The following is a 27,606-nucleotide window of genomic DNA, read 5'->3' as shown; positions in this document are numbered from 1 at the left end:
GCACAAACTTGCTTTCCCTGGTTATATTATAAAATACTGAATAGAAAAGGAAAGGAAAGGAAAGGTAGACATATGTCTTTGCATGGAGATCTGTTATTCGAAAAGAATGTTATTAGTGTTTTATAATATCTTTATTTTCTATGCCAGTTATTCTTCTCTAGAACAAAGAAAATGCCACACACTTGGGTTCATAAATTTCTGGGCTGATGAGTCAAGCAGTTTGGTTTGCCCAGCCTTTGTACAATAAAGCAGTAACAGGTTTGGCATCTGAAACCCACAGATTTCTTATCACAGTATAAGTGAGTTGAGGCTGAAGGGGACTCAGCTGAGAGTTCTCATCTCCACTTTGAAAACTTCCCCTAAAGCACAGGACTCATGTTAATCTGGATGGTATTATATATGCACCTCAGGAAAATTAAGCTGTAGCAGGAACCCTATTCCTGAAAAGCTGCTTCACTTTTTAGTACATGATTTTCTGTGTTTCAGTTTAGGTGTTGGGAAGAACAGCAGAAGAGATCATGTGTTCTCCAGTTGATTTTTTAAATTGGTATTTCCTCAGATTGTGTCAGTAGGGGAACATGTTTACCTTTATTTTACAATTCCAACCAAATAATTCAAAACTTCAGTATTACTCAAAATAACAGATCAACAGATTTCTGAATCTGTAGAATGGGATGTAACTTGTGTTTTTACTTCCTCTGCTTTTCCAAAAAGCTAAACTGGGAAGATGCTGGCTGTCTCCAGTACCATTTATCTTCAGCAGGAATTAAAGCTATTTAGAATTTTGGAAGACACTGCTTTTCTGCTTTCATTGTATACCACATGTTGACACACAAATTTTCTGTCACTACCTAATTTGCTGTGTCATTGATGATTAAAAGGTTTTGGATAGATTTTCTTGGGCTCACCAATATTTGAACTGTTGGTTTAGATCTCTGATTTACTCAAACTGCTGTAGTGTGTTTATATCTGCTGAAACTGTGATAAACTGAAAATCAGGTCTCCTTCAATTATTTACCTGCTTTTTCATAAGTAATGAAAAATTAATAGGTTAACAAAAGTGTGTTCACAATGTTTTACAGTGTATATTGACATTAAATTTTATTAATCTATATTTTTTTTCGAATTTATGGGAAGAATTCAGCACTTTTATTTAGTTGTTTTATGTGTTTATGATCACCAATATATCTTATAGAATTATGGGTTTTTTTCTGATGTTGAAATTCATTTTTCTTTCCTTAGATTTAAAAGCTAAGTAAGCAACAGTACATTTCTTGTGTAGTAGAAGGAAGCATGCTAGAGGTAAAAAAAGAGTCAAGCATTTAATAAGAAGATGCTGAATTCTTTTTGATTAAAGTTTCATTGAAAAATATTGTACAATGTAACTTATTTCAGTTCACAAGGGTAAACAAATCTTTAATATGCTAGAAATAATTTACATGTTTTTAACAGTGTGTCTAAAAATATTTTTTCTTAGGTAATTTTTTGATCCAACTTCCAAGTAACAGTTCAGAAATACAATGACTTTATTGCAGTTGCAAGTATTAACAAATAGACTGTCTGCATTGTCTATCAAAAAATCCTCATAAATTAGTATGGCAGCTGAATTATGCAGCAATCAGCAGGTTTAAAATAAGCATTGTTGTGAGGACTCTTGTCAGTATTTTCAGTAGGAGGAGTGTGGGTGAAAACTGTTTCAATCAGAAAATATTAATTCTTTCACTTAGAAATATTCTGCAAAAGACATTGCTTTCAACAGCACCCAGAGCCAGGGCCAGGCTGCAGGGTAAGCTCACCTGGAGACCTCACCTGGCAGTGGAGGTCCTCCTTCAGCCTGGGTGGATCACTGCAGTTAACCAAGGATTTGGGAAGCTGGTTTGAGAACACTGTTTGTTGCTGGAAAAGAACATGTAACTCATTTTTGGGGCTTCTGGTTCCCCAGGTGGATAAGGAGCCCTTATTGAGGAAAGCCCTGCACTGCCCCAGCTCCCTGGCCATTCCTTCATGTGAGCCTGCTGCTCCTTCCTGCTCTGCAGTTGGAGTGAGCCACTGTAGGGCTGGAATTGGAGTGAACCAGCTGGCTCAGGTTTCTGAAATGAAAGTGTTTTCTATGCCCAGTGTTGTCTGTGGAGATGTTCTTCTGTCAGACTGTGCCTTGTGGAAATCCCATTTATGGAAGAACATTTTGCTTTATAAAATGCTGCTTCCAAAATAAAAAAAAAATACAACCAAAATCATATTAAAACACCTGTGGTTTTTGGGGAAAGCATATTAAAATTGGAATTGGCATATAAACCTGAAATTATCTAACCTTAGTTTTTAATATTAACTTATGAATTATCCTCAGTATATGCACTGGCTTTATAATAAAGGAAAATTCCTGCTGTAGATTATAGTACCCATGGTCCTACAAACTGAACTGATGATTTAAGATTTCCTATTTTCCATTATTTACTAAATGCAGCTTAATGGTATTTTGAACATATTTAATATTTAACTGTTTCTTTCAGTGATAAAAATAAAAGAAGAACAAAAACAGTAAAGAAAACATTGGAACCTAAGTGGAATCAGACATTTATTTATTCTCCAGTTCATCGGAGAGAGTTTAGAGAACGAATGTTAGAAATCACACTCTGGGACCAAGCACGAGTTCGAGAGGAAGAAAGTGAATTTTTAGGAGAGGTATACAAGTATTGGTAGTTGCTATAGAAATACAGTTGCTCATATATTCATGTATAGATACAGTATTTTTGAAAAAATTGCTAACTGTGCAAAGCAAAGCTGGTTTTAATTGTTTTATTTTTTCTTGCACTCAGCAAATAGTGATCTTGCACATATCACATAATCCTGATATGAGATTCTTTCTATGTTTTCTCTGTTTTAGTAACAGCATGAATGTGGTTTCTCAATTTCTAATTATTCATTAAAATCCATATTATCCATAGTTGTATTTTACTAGTACTTTGGAAGGTTGCTCATTAACTTATTTGAATACTGTAAAGGCTCTCATAAGGTAGTAAGGGTTTTGGGAAAGGTTTTTTGTATATTTAGTGTTCTCAAAGGCACAGGACATTCTTTCATATTAAAGCAAGGTTTTTATATAACTTCAGACAAAGTCCTTAGCAATAAGAGAATAATAGAATAAAATTTGTATCTATTTTAAGATATTCTGTCACACAATGCTTTCCTGCTTTTAACCATTCTTTCTTTTTTAGATTCTTATTGAGTTAGAGACAGCATTACTAGATGATGAACCTCACTGGTACAAACTGCAAACACATGATGTCTCTTCATTGCCACTTCCCCATCCTTCACCATATTTGCCACGCAGACAACTCCATGGAGAGAGTCCCACACGGAGGTTGCAAAGTAGGTTATTAGTTTTACACACTGTGTATAGTTCATCTGAATTAATGCATAATAAAATCTATTAAATTATTTCAAATGGAAAGCTGACAGAATTTTTATGTTGATTTGTAGCTGTTGTGAATTTGATAATTTGTGGTTACTGATGAGAGTCTGACATGCTACAAATGGTATCAGCCACTGTGCATTGCACCATTTTTTTCTTATGAGACAGCTCAGTTCAGATCCTCAGCTTGAGTAAATTATCTTGGTTTTTGCAATTTGCTCTTTTTATCATGAAACTCTTTCTTTTGTATTATGTTCATAATTTCATGGTTTAAGCAAAAGTGGATTTGCAGGACCTTTCCATTTAGCTCATACTTCTTAAAGTAACCTGTATATAACATCATATGTAGATAAATTAATGCCATGGCCTGTTGCCTTACTTTGATACTATTTTATGTGCTTAGATTCACAAACGGAATTTCTCTAAAAATTCGACTTTGTAGAGTTATACTCAATCCATCGTAGTTATCAGCAGAAGTTTTGAAAATAGAGTGTATAAAGTATGGTAGTAAAAATAGATACATAAGAATAACACAGTAAAGGGGAAAAATCTGGTTCATCAATACTTCATGGTTTCTCCATTAAGCTCTTCAATACTGCCAGTGATTTAAAGCTCTTCTTCACTGAATAAACTTTTTAAAATACCAGTTGGCAGTTATATTAAAAAACCGCAACAAACCAAATGAATCAACCAAATTAATAAAACCCCCAAAACCCAAAAGTCCCACCACCACCACAAATACCCAACAAAACAAAACCAAAACCTCAAATCAAACAAATACCTCCCCCAACAACAGAAAGGTACTTCAACAACAGAAATTCAATTTCTAAGATTTACTTGGAGTTTCTTTGAGTTATTGTATGTGAGTGTGTGTGCACGTTTCACACAAACTCACAGAAACTTATGTGTGAAGTCATGAAAACAAGCTTGGATATCTCATATGTTCTATGTAGAGTCTTTATTAGATAACCCCTTCTACATGAGTGTTTCAAGCAGTTTGTTTTGCTTCTGTGCACTTGATGGTGATAAGGATTAAAATGCTCCATATCATAATATTCTGAGATAAGACACGTTATCAGAGACTTACACTGCATAGCCTTGAAGTTGTAAGATTATGCTTGTCCACAAAAGGAGGAAAGAAATTATAATTAAAAGGTCATGAGTTCTATTGCAATTCAGTCCTCTTCAGTCTATTCACATGCCATAACTGTTATTTAACTAAAGTTTTTAAATTATACTTCTTACATGGTTAATGTCATCTTTTAACACATTTTAAGAAGTTAAGTTTCCATCTACAACAACTATTTTTGCAGACCAGTTGGACTCTTTGTATGTGAAGTTAATGAAATTCTGATTTTCAGGAAATATTCAGTCCTGCAAACAAACCCTATTTGTCTATCAGAATTTTGGTCTGTGCAATAAACAACTGCCATTAAGAATGAATTTATGTTTTATTTTTTAACATATTCTAGTGATGTTTGAGTAAAAATCTGGTGGATGATACTGGCTCAAAATTTGAAAGAGATTCAGGTTTTTTTATCTAGTAATAAATAAATAGCTAATAAATACTAATGAAATTAATAAAAATTAATAAAAATAAAAAAATAGCTAATAAATACTAATACTAATACTAATAATATGCTCAACTGAACAATTTTACATGCTTGTCTGTAAATATAGAGGAAAGGACAAACTTCTGGTTTGGTGAAATACTAAGATCTGATATGGAAGTCCTGCTTCTCAATGAAGATGGTTTAACCTGGCTGTTCCCAGAGCACTAGTTTTTCAGCCTCAGGTTCTAAAAACTTCAATCAAATATGCAATTTCAGATGTTCACTATTATTGCTGGAGAATTCACATGTTCCTAGACTAAATTATCCTATTTCCTTTTGTATGGAGATAGGGACCCAATAAGGAAGGATTTTCTCTAGTGGCCTGGGAATATTCATGTCTTGATTCCTTGTGTATCATAAATAATTTTCAGTTTAAACAGATAGCTTTAAATGTATAGAGAACAAGGTATCCTGGAATTATAATCCTTGCTTTCTGGGGTCTGAAAAGGTGTACAATTGAAAATTTAGCATCTCAGCTATGGCAGCAGAATCCGTTTAGCAATGGGAAAATAGAATTTTTCTTTTATTTCTGTCACACCTCTCAAACGGAAATAAAAGTGCTTCTTGGTGTCCAAAGAGGTCATGCACTATCCTGCTGAGAGATCCAGTACTCAAATGGACAAGGCTGTAAACAATGCAGGGTAAGTTGGCCAAGCCTGAAACAGGCATTGCACCAGATGGCCTCCAAAAATGCTCTTCCCAATCTAAATGTCACCACCAGGGGACTGGTGAAGGGGCAGACAGCACCTCTTAAAAGTGTTTGCCTTCACAAAGTAAAATGTTTATTCTGTATTAAAAACACAAAGAAGTCTAGGGTTTTTACTTTTTTTTTTTTTGAGGTGTCAAAAGATCATGAAGTGAAACTTCATATTTTAGTTTCTTGTGTCTGAAGATGTTTTTGTATCTCTCAATAACATTCTTGTATATGATGAAACAGGAGATGTTTTCCAGCAGCACATTATGACAACGTGAAAAAAAATCTCTAGAACAAGGCTTGTCTAGCATGTTTGTCAGTGTTTTTTTAAAGCAATTCTTAGAACATAGACTAGGCTGTTATTAAGCAGGCTGATTTCAATTTTTGGGGCTGCAATATCTGAGCAGTTCAGTCCTCCTACCTTTTGTTCTTTTCTGCAATGTCTCTATAGAATTAGTGAGTACAATATGAAAGACTTTATTGAATTCCCCCAAAAATTATTAGTGTGAGAAATGACAGGAGAGATATTTTGAATTACAAGGTTGTTTTTTGTTTGTATAAATACACATTACACATCTAAGCTTTTATGATTGCCACGTAGTGATAAACACATATATTGGAATACAATACTTAAACCTTGCTCTCTAAAGGTAGTTTAAAAGAACCACCTACACTCAGCATTTCTATTCTCTTATTAATATCACTGGATTGCAGTGTTCCTGAAGAAGAGCAGACTGTCAGCCCTGAAGAGTGAAGTTGTATTTACAGATTGCCAGTAGCAAAGTGCAAGCTTCCCACAGAGCCCCATATGCTGTTTTTTTTTAGGAACCAGCTTTCAGAGACAGTAGCTTAGTTTCTACATATATTTATCTCTCAATATCTTTGAGTGGGCAGTGTGTTGTGGTACAGACTGATCTAAGTCAGCTGTCCACCTTCTCTATCCCAGTTCTCTGATCCATACATTCCTTTAAATTCCTACTGGTAAAGAATCATTCCTTTACTTTCTCCTTTATGATTTTTGACAGATATCTACTTAGAAATTGAAACTAATATAGAACATAGGATTATGACTTACTAGCTAATTATAACTCTCAGCTAATTATATTTCAGATTTTCAAAACCTGATCCAGTGAATATATTTTAAGCTTTTTCTTAAGCGAAATGTGAGGTAATGAGTAGGTCTATTTTACCTATTGTGCTCAACTTTTAAAGTGAATTTTTAAAATTACCTCATTTTCTCTAACATCGTCATAAAATCAGGCATACACTCAAAATTCCAGACAACTAGAATTACAGCCAAACTGAAGTTGTTTTTTTTTTTTTTTTTTTAATATATTGCCTTTGAAAAAAATTGTTACCAGAAAATTTAGAATAATTTTAGAGAATATTTAAGAATTCCCATTGTTGGTAGGTTATTTTTCAATCTCATATTAGCTAAGAATCTTATTGGAAAATCCATGCAAAATTCAATTTGCTTTTGGTGCTGTTTTCACAGTTGTTAGGATTGCTGTAATGGAAGTCATAGTTAGTATTTCTATTTATTGAGAAATGGTACAGGAATCAAGCAAGGTGTATACCATGGGATTGTGTATCTAAAATTAGTTCCTCTCCATGAGCCCAGAATATAGACATAGAAATAAAATTGGATATGACACATTCTTATTCCATCTTTTACAGTTATATCCATTTAATGTGAGCATTTGTGCAGTGTGAGCTGATACTGTTGAAATGAGAAAGAATATGGGGTTTGTTTGGTTTTTTTTGGAGAACAATAATTTTTATAGTTTTGTATTGATGCTGAATTTGTTTTAGAAGCAGATTTTGTTTTACTCCAAGTGTTTTAAGACTTCCCAAATATTTAGGATTGAAATGTGACAATAGTTTTTGAAGTCAGACTCTGCAGCTTTAAAGTTAAGCCGGCTGAATTATTGATCTGCAGGGCTCAGAGAGTGCAGTGTGCAGAGCAGGGAACAGCTAAGTGTGCAAATGAGAAGAAATGGGAATACAAAACCCAGACTGTAAACCCAGACATTTTCAGTTCTCTTGTTGCAGCATAGGCCTGTGCAGCAGCAGGTCTGTACAGTTTTTAAATACTATGTATTTCACAATGTGGTTTGAAAAATAAAAAATTTATATTTTGAGCATCCTCAGTAAGGGAGAAGTAATAAATCTGTGGGAGATAAACTCTTCAGAGAGCAAGATCTCAAACATTTTAGAAATTGCAGTATTTGAAAATCAACATGTAGAAGTCCAAAAAAAAAGTTTTTTTTCAAGATCTGAAAACCAGGAAGAATCAATGAAAATAAAAATAAATGTAAATAAACATACTTTGGAGTAGTTTTCTTGTAAAGGGAATTTTACTTTCATTACTTTTAGAATTTTTTTAGTCATCAATGACTTAATTCACTGAATTTCATGATTCTCCAAGCCCATAAAAAATCTGGAGAGAGAGAAAATAAAGTAATGAGAATTTAAAATCTGGGGACAAAATTTTACTATAGTTATGTTCTAAAGAAATCTGCATATAGTCTGCAAATAGCTATATATGCCTTTTTTCAAATTGTATTCATTTTTTTGGGTGGGAATAAAAAAAAGCTATAATGTGTAAACAAAGTGTTTTGAGTAGGTTGAAAAGTTTTGTCAACTTTTCAGTTTTTTACTTTGTACATTTTTCCATCAGACTATATTTTCTGCATCAATGCTGAGACTTTAACATGATAAAAATTATTAAATCTGCCTAGAAAAAAACCAAACTGATAGACTGAATTAAAAAATGAAGATTCCCATTACTTATTAATTTTTGAAAAACATTTTTAGATAGACTTGTCATTGCTGGGTGCTGACAAATTTTATTTTTTGGAGTTCTGTGGCTCTACCATGAGATCAACGAGGAATGTCATAACTGTTAATTTAATCCCTCTCTTCAATTATTTAAATGGTAAAGCTGTCAAGTCTATATTGTAGAACATCAAGATATACATTTCGTAGTACCAAAATCATTAAAGTTTAACAATAATGAATTACAAATGTATCTGAAACTTTAATCTGTGAAATATAAACCCTAGTGAAATGATGGCCAATCTTCTTCCGCTGAAAATTATTCACTTCCTTGGAGCTCTGTAGAGGCTCATTTTACTGCAGAATCAGGATCTTGCTGTCTCAGCAATTTCCTGTTAGTTTGTTGTGAGTTTGGTAAGTCAGTGTGATAATTTTCAGTGAATGTTACTGAACCTTACTTGAGGAAATTGTAATAATGCTGTTCACTAGTAGATGAATTGTACTTAATGGAAACATTAATCAGTGAGTTTTTATTCCAGATTATAATATGGAGCATTTTATGGTCAGTGGCACAGGCCATGATTAATTTATTTTATGAATTTTACCCTAAAGAGAAAAAACAGCAATTAATTTTCTCTTTCATGCCTTTTCCTTAGTTTTTCCTCTTTCTTTTAATGGAGCACAGGCCTTGGGCATGTTATCTTTGTTTGCATGCATTGATATTTTGTTCACAGAGTATGATGATATATATATATACCAGTAATATATTTATTGTACATCTATTATTTATTTATTATATTTTATTGTACATCTATGGTTTATTAAATACTTTAATTAAAAGGTATTTAACATGATACAGGGATGTCTAAAAAGGCCTTAAACTATCAAAAGATTTTTCTTTTTCTAATAAAAAGAAACTCATTTAGGATATTAATTTACTAAATTGTAATTAAACTACAAAAATACTTAAAAACCTGTTTTGAAGCAGTTTAAGAGAATTACTTTATTTCTCTGGTTACTTGATAAAAACATATTATTAAACTATTCTTCTGTTGTGTAATGAAGTTTTCAGATGGTTTTAATACTATTCTGACTTCTTCCTTTCTGTGCTGTGACCACATAGAAACAAGCATTGCTTTCTTAGTCCTTGATCCCATTATAATCTCACTAATTTTATATTCTTGTGCTCTTCAAGAAGCTCTACCCTTTGAAAGATCTATCCATCAGTTAAATTCAGAAAGCCCATAATTTATAACTCTATGAATAATTTCTAGACTGTGTTAATAGATTTTTGTTGTGGGCATGTGGCATGCTTCCACCTTCAGGTAACACCTCATGTTGTCAGGGTAAACAAGGCAAAGTTTCCAAACTGCATTTTTCATAATTTTGTCAACGCCAAATGATTGTCATTTTTAATGGAATTCATAGCCAGAAGAGATTAGTATTAAGGAATACAAATATTAGAGAAGTTACACAATAAATCACAGCTAAAAGGTTTTAAGTGATGCTGAAAAAACTTGTATCACTTTGAAATTATATTGCCTAATGCGTCTGGGACATAAAAATTTATTACATTTATCAATAAGCCAAAGCTGAAAATGTAGAGTTAGAAATTGCAAGTAGGAGATGATTTAGTAATATGATCCACATATTAAAATAGTTAGTACCTGGACAACAGAAAAAGGGTGACTTGCCAGAAGGCACTTAGTCATCCAGTGAATCCATTAACAGCACCATTTGGCAAGAAATTGAAATTTTCTAACACTGTCATATCCTATCATCTGAGGTGCATTATTTGCTTACAGACTGTCACTCTTTTCTCTTTAATATGGTGTCTGTGAGCTCTTCAACTACAAGGAATGAAAATATTCAGAAAAACTTGCTAATGTCAAGATATTATTAATGTTATTTTGGCTCCCTGACTTCTAGGTATTATGACATCTTATGGAAGTCCTATTTTCAAAATCTAAAAATGCAATTAACATTTCATGTTTCCAGAATTGTCCAGAATTGCGTACTAATATTTTGTTCAGTTTAGAAAAATTGGTGTGATTGTATGGAAAACTTAAATACATAAATCAGCCAGACTTAAGGATTGCAAACAATAAATCAGGTATTGCAAGTATTTAATCATTGAGCTCATATCAGGATTCTAAAATTCACTGGTATCAACAATATATAATTAAGGTTCTTGTTTATGTACATATCTACCAAATCAAGACCTAGCAGGAGGGAGGAGATTGACTGGCACATCACTTCAGAGTCTGCTAAATTTAAAGCAGGATTCCAAACTACATCTTGGGAAACGTCTGCTAGTGCTGCAGTGCCAGCAGAAGTGTGCAATATTTTTAAGGGTAGAAGCTCATATTGTATGCTTAGCTGAATATACATTTTGCCCTTAAAAAGTTAAACACTTAAAGTAAAAGAATGCAATTGTATTTCAGAATTGGAAATGACTGAAATTGCTCTGCTAGGCCTCTGTGGCTATTGCATATAACTGTTAATCAGAAGTGATTTTATGGTTTAATTTCTCTTAGCTGCTTATTTTTATTGCTGTAAAGGAATGTGGCCTACAGTATCAAATTCTTCCATCTCTGGCAGCAATTATAAAAAAGTTTAAGGTTCTAATCATCCCTGTTACATGTGTAATTCATGTATTTTCCCCTGACACTACTTCATTTCAATATTTGTTTTCCAGATAAAGGCTTATATTCATATAATTCAGGTAAATTTTCAGCATGCCAGAAGTGCTTATTGCTTCCATATACATGCAAAATTTTATTTGATATTTTTTGGTGTGCTTTTGCTACCTTTTGTGCAGATACTAAAATGCATAAAAGTTCTTTGGCTTTTCTTGTCTGCTTTTCAGTAATAGGTCTTTTGTTGGCTTTCTTTCTCTATTCTTAATGTTTCAGTATTGATATTAGAGCAATATTGTAATACTATACCTGCTTTGCTTGCCTTTATTTTAGGTAGAGCTATAGTAGGAAAACTGTAGTGAGCTTTATTAACTATATAGGAAAATGCTATTTTGCTTAAACTGGATTAAAAGGAATGCTATTATATTACAGCTGTTTGAGAACTAGTGAAAGTATTTTTAGAATTGAGACATGGGGTAAGTGAAGTACTGGCAAAATCAGTATTTACACTGGTATATATTTTTACAGTTTCTTGTTGATATAAATCCCCCATTACAAATACAGCTCTAGCTGAGGAATTTGCCTTAATTAAATATAAGTAAATTAATAACATACAGTTTTTGCCAACTTAAATTGTGTAGTGCATTTCATTTGGGACTTTTTGCAGTTTTTTCAGTTTTAATTATTGAAATCTCTTTGAGAATTGGTTCAACTAATTATCTTTTAGTTATGCTTAAAAAATGAAACCCACATTGTTATGAAAATAGTTCCATGCTGTGGTGGAGAGAAGCAAAACTCCCTTAAAGCAGAACTTCCTTGAGGGTAGTACTTATAAAATCCCTTTTCCATTATGTCTAATGTCAGTTTCCCATATTTCTTCTACTCCTTTCTCTCCTGAAATAATCTCACATTCTCACATGTTTTATGATATCTTTGCATGGGGAGAGACCAAGTTTGGTGTGGCATCTGTGGACTTGCACACATGTGGATTAGACTCAAATTTTAGGTGGATAAAGTGTCTTTTTGATTAAGACTTCCAATTTGTATCTCTCTCTTCTATTCAAAAGTTTTATCTCTCTCTTTTGTCTTTCTCATCTATCTTGCTCTGACCATTTTCAAAGATCTGTAGTGAGTTAATGGAATTTGATGTTTATGCTCTGTTACTGTAGATGAAATTGGTCAAAAGCCTCTAAACCCCACAATTATGTGCAGGATGATAAAGTGACAGATTGACATGGAGACAGCAGGACTGCATGAGAAATCAGCTCACACTAAGAGCCCTTGGGCACAGGCTGGATGAATATCAGAGAGCAAATTCTTAAAGCAGTGGTTATGAGACTCTTTTGGGCTTGCTTATATGTTGGCTTTGAACATAGAAGAAGTACAGGCAATGCTAAGTGACTTTAAGTGGTTGTGAAGGCCTTCTGTGTGCTCCAGGGAAGGAGCTGCACGCATGCTTCACTGCCCTTTGGTGCCCCAAGGAGTCCACAAAACCTTGTAAAAGCTTCCTGCAATTTAAGGGACACGATTGGGAGATTGGTCTGCTTTCTTTTTCTTTTTTTTCTTTCTCTTTTTCCACAAGAAAAACACAGGATTCCTAAGCCATAAATTTGGCACTTTCTTCTGTATTTAGGCTGACTCACACTAATTTTATTTCTCATCTATCTCCTGTCCTACTTCATTTTGATAACTATGTTGGTTGGTCATAAGCACTTTAGTAGAGCTTTGAACCTGCTGTGTTAGTCTTCTCTTAAGGTCTATCAGAAATGTCTATGAGGAATAAATGAAACAAAGAAGGTATTTTACATTATTTCCTCTGTATATTATTAAGAAAGTGAAGAAAACTTGTGTGCCAGTGTCATATGGAAGACATAAAGTTTTTTGGAGCCCTCCACAGATTCTGGTTGCTTTGTAAGAAAATATTTATATTTGGATATCTTTTCATTCATTTGGGAGACCTCCAATTATTTAGAATGTTGTTATGGAGAGAAATGTGATTCTGGTGAAATAGAATACAATATTCCAGTTGACAGAGACCTGCCACAATCATCTAGTCCAAGAGCCTAACCATTCAGTCCTGACCAAAAGCTAAAGCATGTTATGAAATACATTGTCCAAACACTTTTAAAACATTGACAGGCTTGGGAAAACCAAGGAATATTTTGTGAACATTTTTTCCAGTTGTTCCAAAATTATTTTTATTTGGAAGCTGTTGAAGTTTTCCATGGCTACCAACACTGTATCCCATGGAAATTTTACAAAAAATACCTGTTTAATTCATGAAATTGAATGAAACACCTAATTTTTTCTTTACATTATTGTTTTGCTTTGAAGGACAGGTGTTTGCTAATAAAGGCAGAAGCTTTTTTTTTGAAATGAAGAATGTGAACACCTTTCCTCTAAATTGTTATAATTTTGAAATTAAGGGACTTTTAGGTAAATATATGGGAATTAGGAATAACAGTTCTTTATTAGGAAAATTAAAATAGTAATGCTGTATTACAAAGAACAATCCCAACTCTGACAGAGTCAGAATCCAAGCTGACACCCTGTCAGTCAGTCAGGGTGTTGGTAGCAGTGCCATTAAATGGTGGCTGCATCCTCCTGCAGTGGCAGATGTGGTTCAGCTGAAGCAGTGCTCCTGTAAAAGGTGCAGTTTTCCTCTGAAGGTCCAGGGATGATGTGGGAATCTAGTGGAAAGAAGGCTACTTTAGTGTTTAAAATCTCAATTTTTATCTAGTTATGAAAGGCTTGGCTCCTCCCCCTGGCTGGAGCATCTCCCAGTGGGATGATGTAATTTTATCAGTCACACAGTGGGACTCAGTGGCCCAGCAGCAGATGATATCTTCCTGGAGGGAGGATGGGCTGTGGAAAAGATAAAGATGATTGCCCCAGCTGGTTTTAAAGATGGCCCATTAGCAGATAATGTGTGCCATGGAGATAAGGAATCCCTGCCCCACCCAGCTTCAACAGATACACATTTCTGGCCACATTTTGTACTGCAACCCAAGACAGTTATTTCATCCCTGAGGATGAAAAATGGAAATGTTTTATACTAAGAAACTACTGTATTATAAATTCCTTTTCAACGTAATAGAAAGTAAAAGCGCAAACAATAAAAAAATTAAATAGAAGGTATTTGCTAAATAGAAATTTAAAATAATGGTCCTGATGGTTTTTTTGTGGTGGGGTTTTTCCCCAACTCTGCAATGGAAGCTACAGTGCAGGTGCTGTGAACTTCCAGCTGTGCTGTGCACGTGTTCTCACAGAGCTGCCGTGCTGGGAGAGGTGATGGCTTGGGAGAAGGAGCTGTGGAAGGGCAGGAGGATGCTGAACTCTGGCAAGTTCTGATAGGAAGCTTTTCCACTGCCCCTAGTGTGAACTCTCCTGTAAACTCTCTCCTGAGAAGTTTTATTAATAATTTAAGGCTGTTAGATGCAAACTTGATAAATGGAATAAAAAAATATATTTTGATTTCGCTGGGGCTGGGGTTATGCTGAATTAAGGTGTTTTTGTGGGTTACAGTAGCATGAGGTCTATTTTACCTTCAGCCCAAAACTGTAATAATGGTTAATCTGGGTGGAAGGGAATTGAAAGTCTGTATTTACCATTTATTATTACACAGTTATCAGACAAAAGGGGAATAATACCTCCAATAAAGTTTTATGAATAAAATACATACTAGTGGAATGGCATCAAGGAAAAAGTTAACTACAGGGAAACCATTGGCACCAATGCATTCATTTAATGTAAACAGTATCCTGGAATATAAGATTTTTACTGAAATCTGAATTTATGTAAGAATTGATTTAAACTCCTTGCCCATATTTTAGGACCATATTTTATAATATATATGTTAAAGAGTTTAGGATATTAACTAATTACTAAATAAAAGGTTCATTCACAATATTAATTTGCAATAATTTGTGAGATGCTTCAATGTCACATTTCCCAGATAAAAATATTAATTCCTCTGTCTCTTTTTTGTAATCAGTTGTCCAAATTACTTAATGAAGTAGTACTATGAAAAGGCATGACTAAGGTGGGGCACATGCCTAATCTTCACATTTACATAGTCAATAGATTAAAAAGAAAATTACCATTTAAAATTAATATACAGCACATGAAATTACTCTTGCAAAAATTCTAAGAAATATTAAACTAATCTGCCAGCAATTATACTGACATTTCAAATACTTGGTTCAATAGAAGATTTTGACCTGTACACTTTCTAGTTTGTTCCATTTCTGAAGTTAATGGAAGATGTTTTATATATGTATAATCTGATTCCTTTGCAGAAGTTATATATTCCATGCAGTAGTTCTTGACATTACATATTTAATTGACATAGCATTACTTTCCTTCCTCCATCCTTCCTGAAGACATTGATTGCCAAAGATAAAACCAAGTAATTAATTCTCCTTGGAGTTTCTTCTGACTTCTTTACCATCATTTAAATTTACATTTATAAGGAAATAAAAAATATTATTTTAACACGTTTTATTTTTCAATTGGTTTAAGTCTGTTAGTAGTTAGAACTGGCTTGTAGCTGCTTGACAAGATAGATGATCTGAGCTGAACAAGCTTTCAGATCAAGCTTTCATGTTTAAGGATGTCAGGTGTTACAAGAGACTCTCCTCTTTGCAGTGGCAAAGACAGTTTGAGAAGTCACTGAAATTTGATTCTTCCCTTGGTTTTATTCCTTTTCTGCTCCCATCCTTTGACAGGTCTCAATCCTGGCCTGTTCACTTTCTCTTGCCCTGGCTCTTCCCTGAAGCTCAGGTCTCTCAGATCCTGAAAGATGATGTGGAGCTGAGGTATTAGGAGATTCTGGACCAGGTGGATATGGCTTGAGAAGACAGAGAGAGAAAGAGAAAACCCTGTCTTTTATACCTGTAGCCTGCTGAAGCTTCGTGATCTCTCATTTCTGCCAGATGTATCTTGTGACTACAACAATATATAATTTTAGCTACACAGCTGGGAAGTCTAGAGCCCACTGTGGCAACAGCTGACTATTTTCATCCTCAAAGATGCAAATAATCTCCTCCTGAATACAGAATATAATATTCTAAAAATATGTTAAAGCAGATGTACTTAGCTGTAAATATAAACATAAGTAAAAAGCAACCTCAGTTGTAATTAATTAGATTCATTCATAAGAATGAATTAGTTGATGAGTAAATGACATCTATTCAAATCATAGTTGATTCAGCCTTTTTTCATCTTTTGTGATTAAAACCTTTCCAAGCCTCCATGTGATGAGCATCAGCAAACTCAATTGCCCTCATCTTCCCATTGCACAATCCTCTCTCTGATGGGGCCTGAGTAACATGATTGGCATCTCTGCACAGCAGTGTCAGGGTCACAAAAAGACAGGATCCCACTGCTTTGCATTCCCTTTGGGGACTTTTGCCTTTCAGGTCCCAGCCAAGCCCCAGCCAGCTTGTAGGGCTCTCCTGCTTAGTGTTTGGTCACAAATATTGTCCTCACTTCATGACCTGGATTTGCATCAGTGCCTAAGAAGAATGGAGACTAATCCTTCTTGCTCACTGGCACATATATCACTATGCCAGTGGAAGATTCTCCTGAAAAAGGCAACAGGGACAGCATCACAGCTGGAATGGATGCTTTCTTTGGGGAAAAGAAGAGACTGGGCCTTTGCAATACTATAATTAAGAAAATAATTAGAGGAGGTAGAAACCTTTTCCTTAATTTCTGCCCTCATCTTCTAGGTTTTCTTGAGTGCCAATTGTCATCACTTGCTTGTAATTTTTTGTTTTAGAGAAACACCTTATTTCTTATTTTTTAAATTCAAAGATACTTGTCCCCTACCCATTGTAGCATGGCTATATCTAAAATTTTATAGTAAATTGAGCTACCATATGAGAATTGCGTGAGTTTCTCTGAACTAATTTTAATTTCCTATTTGTGAGGAAAGCATCAACCTTTAGTGCAAACCACAATTAAAATTTCTTTATTGAAATTGCATAATTTCTTGGCAGGCTATATTGTTTTCTAAGAATTAGCACATATCACACTTCACACCATTTTTAATTGAATAAGTTTTTAACTGAGAAATTTTTATCCTCAAAGAAATAGTGTGCAGTCACAATTATAAATTCATACACCCACATCTTAATTGCTGCAGTGACTTCTGATCTCTCATTAAAGACACAGAAGAAATAGAAAATACACAAACAAATACAGCAGGAACAATCAGAAATATGGAATGGTTTGCTTATGGAAAGGAACCAAAGAATGATATTTCAGCTCAAAAAACTGCAAACCAAAGAGATAACTACAAAAGAACACAGAATGCTGATTCATGTTTCTCAGAATACAAAAGCTTAGGGGGCATTGTCTGAAAATAATATAATAGAAATAAAATATAGGGAAGTTGATTTCACACAGTGCATACGTGAACTGCAGAATTTACTGACATAGAATATTACAGAGGCCAAGAGAATGCTGTGACTAAAAATAAAATTTTATGAATTTGTGGAGAATTAGTTGCTTACTTATTGTAAACAGGATGTCTTAGGAGAAGTCTCAGATCTTGTAAGCACACTCTGCTAGAGAAGGACCTTCCACTATCCTCTAGTGGGCAGGTAAACAAATATTCAACAATCTAAAATATGACAGCAGTTCTTATCATTCAAATAATTTCTAAAGTTTCTTTAAATTGAAAACTTCTTACTTTTGTCAAAAATCACTTAGTACATGTTTTCATATTTTTCTGTTGGGAAAGGAGAACAGACATCCCTCTGTGCCAGTCACTCAGAGCATTAAGACAGGTTTACTCCAAGTTTTTTACTGATAATTTTGTGTCTACATTTTTCAGAAAAATTGTCCTAAGGAAGGGAAAAAATTCTTGCACATGATTGGAGGTGTGGTGACAAAGTTCCTGCCTTCCAAATAGCCCTTTTTAGATGGCCAGAAACTGAAAATAGATACACCATCTTGCTGAAGAAAGGGATTTTTTCACATTTAAAAGAAGTAAATGAATAATTATCAGTCACATGCCAGAGTTTAACCTGTTATCAACAATCAAATACTGTTTAAAAGGTGCCACAGAAGACCAAAGTAAATTCAGGCCTGACATATTTACTTGTCCTGTGTGACCTACATTTGAGCTCTAATCATGGAAGTAAAATCTGCTTTTGCCAACTCAGCTGTAGCTATTTTGGCAGGTATACATTTAATAGTTTGATTGTGTTCCATGGCACATTGTATGTGTGAAGCTATCTTTTCTCCTGATAATCCTTATTAAGAACTCAAAGAAGTACTACATGCATTTACTATTATTATTATTAATGATCTTTCTGTTATTCAGAGACTTTGGTGAGGGATGGTGCCTTGTATATGAAAACTTGGAAGATGAACAGTGTGATGCCAGTTTCTGTATAGAATGAATGCAAATATCTATGTATATGGAATGAATATAAAGCATATAAAAATACTTCACAAAAGTAATGTTTTGGGGATGTATTTCAGCATGTTATATTATATTACTTTAATGATTTAGTTGAAATAATTAGAGCAGTCATATATGTGCAGCAATTGTTATGTGAATAATTACCTTTATATGCTAATATTAATGCTCCATGGTCTAGTATGAAATCCATAGATTAATCTAAGTATTATTGACAGAGGGTAGTTTTAACTTACAGGGAGGAAAATGATATATGTCTTTTCCTTTTTCAGGATCCAAAAGAATCAGTGACAGTGAAGTCTCTGATTATGACTGTGATGATGGAATTGGTGTTGTTTCAGGTACTAATGTTTAAATTTACTTGTATGTGTTCAGTGGAAATATTTCTTATTTATAATTTTTTACAAATTTTGCAGTGTTTTTCTGATGAGAAATAATCTAAGACACAAATAAATATTACGCATAATGCATATCTAATCTCAAAAATTACTAATGGGGGAAAAAAATCAGTGTGTGAATGTCCTTATTGCTTTTATAAAATGATTCAAATAGCATAAAGGTAGTGTTTTTAATAAATGTGAAGAAGTGTTAATTTAATTCTTTTTGACAGACATTCGTGATTGATATATTCAGTGAAGTTTCATGGTGGAATAATAACACTGCCAAAGGTTGGAAACATGAATGTTTAAGGCAGAACAGGAGATAGCAGATAATCTGTTTCATTAAGTATTGGAATTGAGCCCATTTGAGAAAAAAGTTATCATGTCAGAGTATGTCTCCTCCTCTTAAGAGAAAAGATAATACTAGATAAAAAATAATCATAGCTGAAAACAATAAAATCATAACCATATGCTTTTGATGACTACAACAGAGAATATATTTAAGTTTACAGAATCATGGACATTTTTAGGTTGGATCAAGTCCAGGTGCTAGAACTGCAGAGTCCACTACTAAACCTTGTCCCTGAGTCCCACAGCCACATGTCCTTTTAACACCTTCAGGAATGGTGACTCCAGCCCTTCCCTGGACAGCCTGCTCCATTGCTTGACAACTCTCAGGAAGGCATTTTCCCAGTATCCAACCCAGAGGAGGCAGCTGTGCCACCTTTAGCCAGTACTGAGGGCTACTGGTATCAGCACAGAGTGGGGCACACATCTCAGTTCTATTCTGTTAGCCTCCTGCTCTTCTGAGGTTTTTAACACACAGAGATTTCTGTGCTAGACAGTTTCTGGTTCTCCTGGGAGAGGTCCAGCTCAAGGGTTTGGGCCTTACTCAGTAAAGGCTGAGCAGTAAAATCTGTCAGGTGTACACAGCAGCTGTAAAACCATGATCCACTCAGGTCAGTCAAAGGGTGTTCCTGACACCAAGCCCCCCATCAGTACATGGGGTATAGTGCATTCTGCTGCAGGCTAAGGAAGGGGAGATAGGAAAGGGGAATGAGAGGCTTACAGCTCACCTTGGAACTAGAGGGAATAAAAAGAGGTGAGATAGGCAATCCTGAATATCACGAGATGATGTGAAGCCAAGTACTGATAAATCCAGACATTTAGTGGACTATCTGATTATATGAGTTGGCCTAATCCTGTTTTTAAAACTGTTGCCAGTCTGAGCTCAGACACATTTCTGTTTTGTCTACATAGTCATGCTTTTATTTTCAGCTATTTCATGGTTAGCTCATAGGCTGTGCTTAATTTTTCACCCTGGTATTTCACTATTCCATGCTATGGGTCTTGCCCTTGCTGGGATAAAGAGATAACTTCTTTTTTTTCTTTCTTTTTTCTTATTTTTAAATAATAAACAGCATGTAAATTGTATGAAAAAGCCCTTTTTATAAACAGACATAAAACTTTACAGACTTTACTATATAAACAGGACAAGTCATATTTGTGCTAAAGTCCCAGCAGTTTTACCAGATAAAAAAAGAACACTAGGCCTGCAAAACCACTTAAGTTCCTTAAAGCATTTATTTTCAAACAGTAACAGCTCAGTTTTCAGATTATTACTTAATTAGATACTATTAAGGAAAACTTGCAGCATTTCCCACTCCCCTGTTTGCTTTATGACAGTCAGAACACAGGAAGGTTGGATAGCCAGGGTGTTGTGAAGTACTGGAACCAAATTCATCCTCAGAAGTACTTTGTTCCTATTTACTGTATTTTCAGTCTTTGATGGACTTTCTGTCTGTAATTAGTAGTTTCTAAGGCATTCAAATTGCCTGTCCTCCCAAAAATAAGGGCTTTCATATCTCTGTGGGTCCTTTAAGTTAAAAATATATCAATCTAACTTAGGAGCTTAAAAGTAAAGGTATGAAAGAACTGGATTTAATGGATACATTTTTAGAATGTAGCATCATTTTGAAAGAGGGATTTTTTTTCCCTGTCCTGGAAATGGTTGGTACCAAGTGTTGCAGATTTTTTTGCCAGGTGCTTCAGCATCAGCAGGATTCTTATGAAAAACCTAAATTTACAACTTTATTCAATAAACTTATTTTTTGACAACTTGTAAAATTATGATCTTTACAGTTCAATGAATGAGTCTATTTCCCTTATCTGAATTTCTGACATACCTTTAGTTTTTTAGGATCTTTATGCTATTGAATTTTTTTGCTGATCAATTCTACACCTACCTTGTTTGCATTTTAATTTAGCTTAGCTGTGTGGGTAGGAAAATTTGTTGGTTTTTAGGTTTTGAAATATGAATTTAGTGCCTTACTTTTTTTTGTGCTGCTGCAACTATTTTTGTCAGTCTTCTGGTTTAGTCTTGTCTTGTCTTACCATCCACTTTCCTTATCAATCTGTCTATAGTCTAAAGTTCCTCTATTCATTTGCAGACTCATCACAATATTGGTTTAAATATATGCACTCTTTGCATGAAACCATTTGTCTCTCTTTGTTTTCTGTCTTTCTTACTTACCCCAGTTCTTTCATTTTGTATTTTCAGATCTTATTTAACACAATACTTTGCTCTTCTGTCTGCTATATAAACAGTGCCTTACATTAAGTAAACTTGCCAACATCATTTGAGTACTGTCAGTACTCAAATAATTTCCATAAAATTAATTCCTAGAATCACACCTGTAAACCAAACTCCAGAAACCTTTAAGAAGAATAAAAATTACCTTTTTGCTCCTCTTCAGTTTACTTTTATTCATAATGGTTGACTAGATGTCCCTTAAATTTCCCTTTCATTTCAAACCATTCTGTGATTTTAAGACTTCTTGGAAAAATTATTTACAAAATATATCACTTCTTATGTATTGGATCTCAGCCTGCTTAGACAAATATAATAAACTTCAGTCTGTTGTTTCTGTCAACAGGGAACGCTTTTAAGAAAATAGTGATAAAAATATTGAAAAACTTCAATGTCTTTTTTCTGGCTACATGTGTATTCTCCAACAGCAATTGTCAGAAAGAGTTATAACATATTGCATATTTTAAAAGCAATTTTTTACTAGGTTCTAAAATAGCTCTCTTCAAATATAATATACATTCATCTTGGGGGAACTAGAACAGAGTCTCTATTATATTTCATCTTTGCTGGCATTAATCTTACCATAGGATAGTGGAATGAGCAGCATTAGCAGTTCTGGTTATACATAGCTCTCAAACAATTTAAAGTATTTATTTTGCTGTTCTGAACAATAAACCTTGGCCTCAGAGTTCTGTGTGGGAGTACATCAGCATCTACACCTGTCCTTTAGAATGCTCTTATGTCCTTTATGTTAAAAGTGATATGGTATTTTTATATTGATTTATTTTAAATCCAGAAAGGTTTACAAAACATCATTTATTTATATTATGACAATAAATACAACTCAGTGAAAGGTGGGTTGAATTTTTGGGTGGTTTTTTTTTTCTTTCTAGTGCCAAAATTAAGCATGCATTACAGTTAGCAAATTCAATGAATATGAACTAAAATTTCTAAATTATTTTCTTCCCAGATACTCTCTAGTGTATGTTGAACCTAGGAAATACAAGCAGCCTACTGAGTCTGACTTTATGAACAGAGACATGTATTTTCAAGACCATTTAATCATAAAATTCTCACCTATTGTGTTTGTAACATTAAAATATTAAGTTAGATATTAATGTTTAAAATTCTGTTCTACACCAATATCTCATCTGCATTACAACACATTATGTATTATGAAACACTTGTAACCTGAGATATGTTTCAACAGATGAATCATGGAAGAATGTCAGGCAGTGAATTCTGCATAGACTGCACTACAAGTCTCTATAGAGAAGAACTTTTCCAAGTAAAAGAATGCAGTCCCCAGCTTTGAGAAGAAAAACATTTAAGTGATAAGTTTTTATCATTATGCAGAAGATAGTTGTATGTTTCAGGAGCAAATAAGAATGCAAAGAAGATATTTATTCAGAGGATAGTTAGAGCCAAGTAAATTAGGAAAAAATAGTAATCATTAGTACAGAAATTATTCTTGAACTTACAAAAATATTTCTGTGTTTGAAGAAGAATGAAAAGCAATTATCCATTTTTGCTTCACTTCTCAAAACACCTGAGGAATCCTTTGTTCAAAGGAACTCTTTCACTCTCATGTTGCAGACTTTGTTGCAGAGGAATTGTCGTTTGCTCTATTTGCTGATAATGTGGGCTGAGTTTTTATGCCTGAATGCTGTGGAGGATTGCTTCTCAAAGCAGATGCAGAAAAACCACTTTGGTTACAGATTGAAATCCACTGCCTATATAGAAAGACATCTTAGAGCATTAGCACATAGAGTGGATTACTTCAATCCCTACTGAAATACGGATTTCATTGTAGATCACCATCTAGCCCTAAATGGGAGCCTGTAGTGATACCAAAGCCCACTAAGTCAGACATAAACACTGACAAGGTTTTTATTTTATTGCATGTTGATACCAAAGGCCCTGCTCTAAAATCTGTTGTTCTCCCTTGAGTTAAAATGTTAGTCTGTGTATCACAAAAATCCCCCCTCCCAATCTTAAATTCAAGCAATGTTAAATAGTTCTTATGCTGACCCCTTCGATCAATGGATCTTTTACCATTTTCCTTTCTTTCAAACAAATAATGTATATATTATTTACAACTTTATGCTGAAAGTTCTTTACAGATTATTCTAATTCTTCAAGCTTTTCTCACATTTTAGTTTTTCTTTCTTGATGTATACTATCCATTTTACATGGTTATTCTCTCATTTAAATTTTGAATGTAATACTTTCATTATTTAAAAAATTGAGAAATTCTTCAGTATCATTTTCTCAGCTGACAAATCATATTTCTCTTCAAACATCCAAATTCTCTCAATGCTTTTCTTTAAACTAGTCAGAACTATTTTTAGATATAAGCTGTATCACTCCACTTTGAAAGTAAAGATGTAACTTGATTTGAGTTGTATTTTCAGATTATTACTAATCATCAATAGCATTCTCTTTGAGGAAAGATAAGAAAATATGAACTTGGTGTATTAGTTCATATTCTACCACAGTCCTGTATCTATGGAGTGACAAAGGTAATGAAAATTGCACTGAAGTTGCATTTCTATCACAGATGCTTTCAGTGGATACATCTCACATAAGGGAAAGGCCCATTGGGGTGGGTCACAATTGTGGTAAAAGGGACTTTTGAAAAGGAAATGCTACAAGAAAAGAGATATAAATTCCAATCAACAATGTGAAAGAGGAGGCTAATTTGGAGGACCTGCTGGACAGATGCAAATAGACATGGATGAGTGCTTAGCTAAGGAGAAACATCTTTATAGTACCTGTGGTGGTTTGGGGTTTTTCCCCCAAGCTTTGCATGTCTTACTGGGTATAGGAACAACACTGGAAACTCAGCAGGCTCTAGTTTATTACTGTGTGGGAATGCTTTTCCATAAAAAAAGAATTGTCTCAAGTGTAGTGGGCCCATAAATGCAATTAGTGCTGTAGAGCTAAATATACCTGTGAGGAGCTGAGTTGCTATGCAGCAAGTAACCAGTTGTTCCTACTGTAATTTCTTTTGCTGTACATTCATTCTTCCCATATTTGCAGAATAATACTGTGATACAAAAAAATTCCCCAAAGCAATACATAATGTATACTTCTAAAGTATTCAGATATTAATAATTCAATTTATTTGATCAGTGACTGTCAGCAGTTTTTTAGAGGACATCTAAATTCTTCATTTAGATGCTCAAATCACTCCAGAAGCTGAGCACATTTGTATGAAAGAACTGAACTCTCTCCAAAGTGCCCATGTGTGAAATATTGGTATGTTAAGCATTTCTGGCAATTTGATTATATAATTGTTTTTAATTAGTTCTTGTTCTAAGCCCAACCACTGTGAGTGTTAAAAAGTTAAATATCTGAAAGCTTGATGCCTCAATCAAGTACAGATGTTAAAGTGGAGAAAACATCACTTAGCATCAGTGTCAGAAACAAATCAATTATGATTCCTGTGATGAACAGCCATTTCTAGTTCTGCCTTTCTAGAACAATTTTCATACTAAGAGTTTCTTTCAAGTAAATTGAGCAGCAAGGCATCTAAATTAAAATCTTCATTAGTACACTTCAATTAATTCTTTTTAGAGTTATTTTAGGGCTCTTGATGTGAACCTAATATTTGGAAGTTTGTGATTTTCTGTAATTTTGTGCCAGAAAGATTTGTAATTTAATAACAATACAATCAACAGTGTTTACTGAACATGTACCCTGCATAGCCTAATACTGTCACAGTACAGCTATACTGTGTGGATTAATGCTTTAAGTCAAATATATTAATAGTCTCAAATCAGATAAAACTAAAACTTCAGGTTGGAAGGAGCTGTATTTAGTGCTTTGTAAAATCCCTCTTTTCATATGTATCAGTTTTTAATGAAACCTTCCCATGAAAGAAGAAGGTGGTGGCATTGCAGTTATCTCTGTCATGTGTCTGTCTTTTAGGTGTCTGCAGCTCCCAGTTTATCACTGATTATCTCTACACTGATTATCAGGTTCTGTGTACTCTCTGTTGATTTAAGAGGCTTGCCATAGTTATAGAGCCTTTGATTCATGGTAATGACTCAATATTTATAGCTGCAAGCAGGATAATGTTTATCCTATTTTTACTACTGCTATAAATAACTATCTGCCCTGCTCAGTAGCAACTCATTGGTCAAGCTGAACTTATGGCCTGTCTTTTCTGTCTATAATTTCTTTTCACAAGAAAATGTTTTTACTTGCCTTCTCTAACCTTATTTCCAGGATGTGCAATATTTTTGAAAGTGGGAGTCAAATCATACCTTCAGTACAGGCAATTAAATCAGAGCTACATTAACTCTACAGAACTGAAGGAACTTTGAAATCACCTCATTAACCCATGTTAGTGGGTTACAGCTGCTTTTCAATGTGTGACCTGCTGGCAGAAGAGGAGTTTTTAAATATAACAATTTTTGTTTTAGGTAAATTAATTATAAATGTCAAAGTTTATTTTCTGGCAGCAATATTATTAGGCAATCTACTTCTTTGATCACAGCTAAACACATCTAATTTTCTTCAAAACATGTTGCAAAAATTCATCAAAATTTAGCAAAATTGCTAGGAATGCTGATTGTTTCTGCCTTTGTTATTGCCATAAGGAAGCAGTAACAGTGTTAGGTACCAGAAAGCACTTCATGTCTACCTCCAAAATAATGTAAAGCACTTATTTGATCAGGATGAGACTTGACAATTAAATACAAAGTCATATATTTTGATTTGTTGCAACAATACTGCTCAAGTGGTCAACTCCAATAACAAATTACAGGAGGAGGAGGCTTTTTGTTCCAAAGTAATTAATTTGTTTCTTTGTGCAGATTTAAAAAAATTCAATAATTTTGATTTACTTGTTTTGACTTCTAGGAATTTTTTAGACTTTTTTAGCATTTTTAGAATTCTAAAGGAGGTTTTTGTTTGTGTTTTGTTAATGGATTACCTTGCCCTTCATTATATTTATTCAGCTAGAAAACCTTAGGTTATTGCTCATTCCCCTCATACTTTGATGTCTCTGTGTACCAAACATTATATGAACTGCTGATTTTTTCAAAGGATTTACCTGTTTCTTCATAGGCGCTTCACCAAGTGCCATATCCAGTGTTTTTTTAAATACATCCAGGGATGGTGACTCTGCCACCTCCCCAGGCAAAGCATTCCAGTACTTTATTATTCTTTCCATAAAAAGCCTCTTCCAAATCCGACCTATATCTCTCCTGGCACAACTTGATGCTCTGTCCTCTGGTTCTGTTGGTTGCTGCCTGGTGATAAAGAGTGACCCCCACCTGCCTACAGCCACCTTTCAGGGAGCTGTAGAGAGTGATAAGGTCACCCCTGATCTCCTTTTCTCCAGCTGAGCACCCCCAGCTCCCTCAGCTGTTCCTCACAGGGTTTGTGTTCCAGCCCCTCTCCAGCCTTGTTGCCTCCTCTGGACACACTCAAGTGTCTCAATGTCCTTCCCAAAGTGAGGGCCCAGAACTGGACACAGCACTCTGCCTGGTTCTCTACCTCCCCCCTCTCATCTCAGGGAGATGGGAATGGGGGTTGCAGTCAGTTCATCACACCTTGTCTCTGCTGCTCTTTCCTCCTCAGGGGGAGAGCCCTTCACTCTATTCCTCTGCTCCAGAGTGAGCTCCCTCTCATGGAGACAGTCCTTCATCAACTTCTCCAATGTCAGTTCATCCCATGGGCTGCAGTTCTTCACAACCCTCCCATAGGGTGCAGTCCTTCAGGAACAAACTGTCCCAGGGTGGGTCTCTAGTCCTGCCTGCAAACCTGCTCCAGGCTGGGATTCCCTCTCCACAGTTCCAAAGGTCCTGCCTGGAGTCTGCTGCAGGGGGGACTCTCCACTGCTGTTACTTTGGCTCTTTTACTTCTGGTTAAAGAATTGCAGAACATACTGATTTCCAGACTGACTTGCAAAAAATGTATTTATTTGTCTATCTCCTATGCTTTACTAGTCAGTGAATAACACCCTGTTTCAAACATAGATAAAATTTCCCCTGTCTTGCTTTTGGTGACTTCAGAATTCTGTTGCACTGGCCCCTATATTTGTTGTCAGTGCTTAC

General features: G+C 34.5%; 1 protein-coding gene across 5 annotated transcripts in view; it reads left to right on the top strand.

Annotated features, from left to right (window-relative positions):
* RIMS2 (regulating synaptic membrane exocytosis 2) overlaps positions 1-27,606 on the top strand; it is a 449,695-nt gene that overhangs the window by 252,384 nt on the left and 169,705 nt on the right. For all 5 annotated transcript variants that reach the window (XM_056484738.1, XM_056484743.1, XM_056484739.1 and 2 more), the window contains 3 exons: positions 2,511-2,682; positions 3,216-3,369; positions 18,841-18,909. In XM_056484738.1, the coding sequence (XP_056340713.1) occupies positions 2,511-2,682; positions 3,216-3,369; positions 18,841-18,909 (395 nt within the window). The remainder of the gene's footprint in view (positions 1-2,510; positions 2,683-3,215; positions 3,370-18,840; positions 18,910-27,606) is intronic.

This window comes from Oenanthe melanoleuca, chromosome 2, assembly GCF_029582105.1.
Source record: "Oenanthe melanoleuca isolate GR-GAL-2019-014 chromosome 2, OMel1.0, whole genome shotgun sequence".
In the NCBI taxonomy this organism is placed as follows: Eukaryota; Metazoa; Chordata; class Aves; order Passeriformes; family Muscicapidae; genus Oenanthe; species Oenanthe melanoleuca.
The sequence above is the reverse complement of the archived record's forward strand: the minus strand, read 5'-3'. Positions and strand labels throughout refer to the sequence as shown.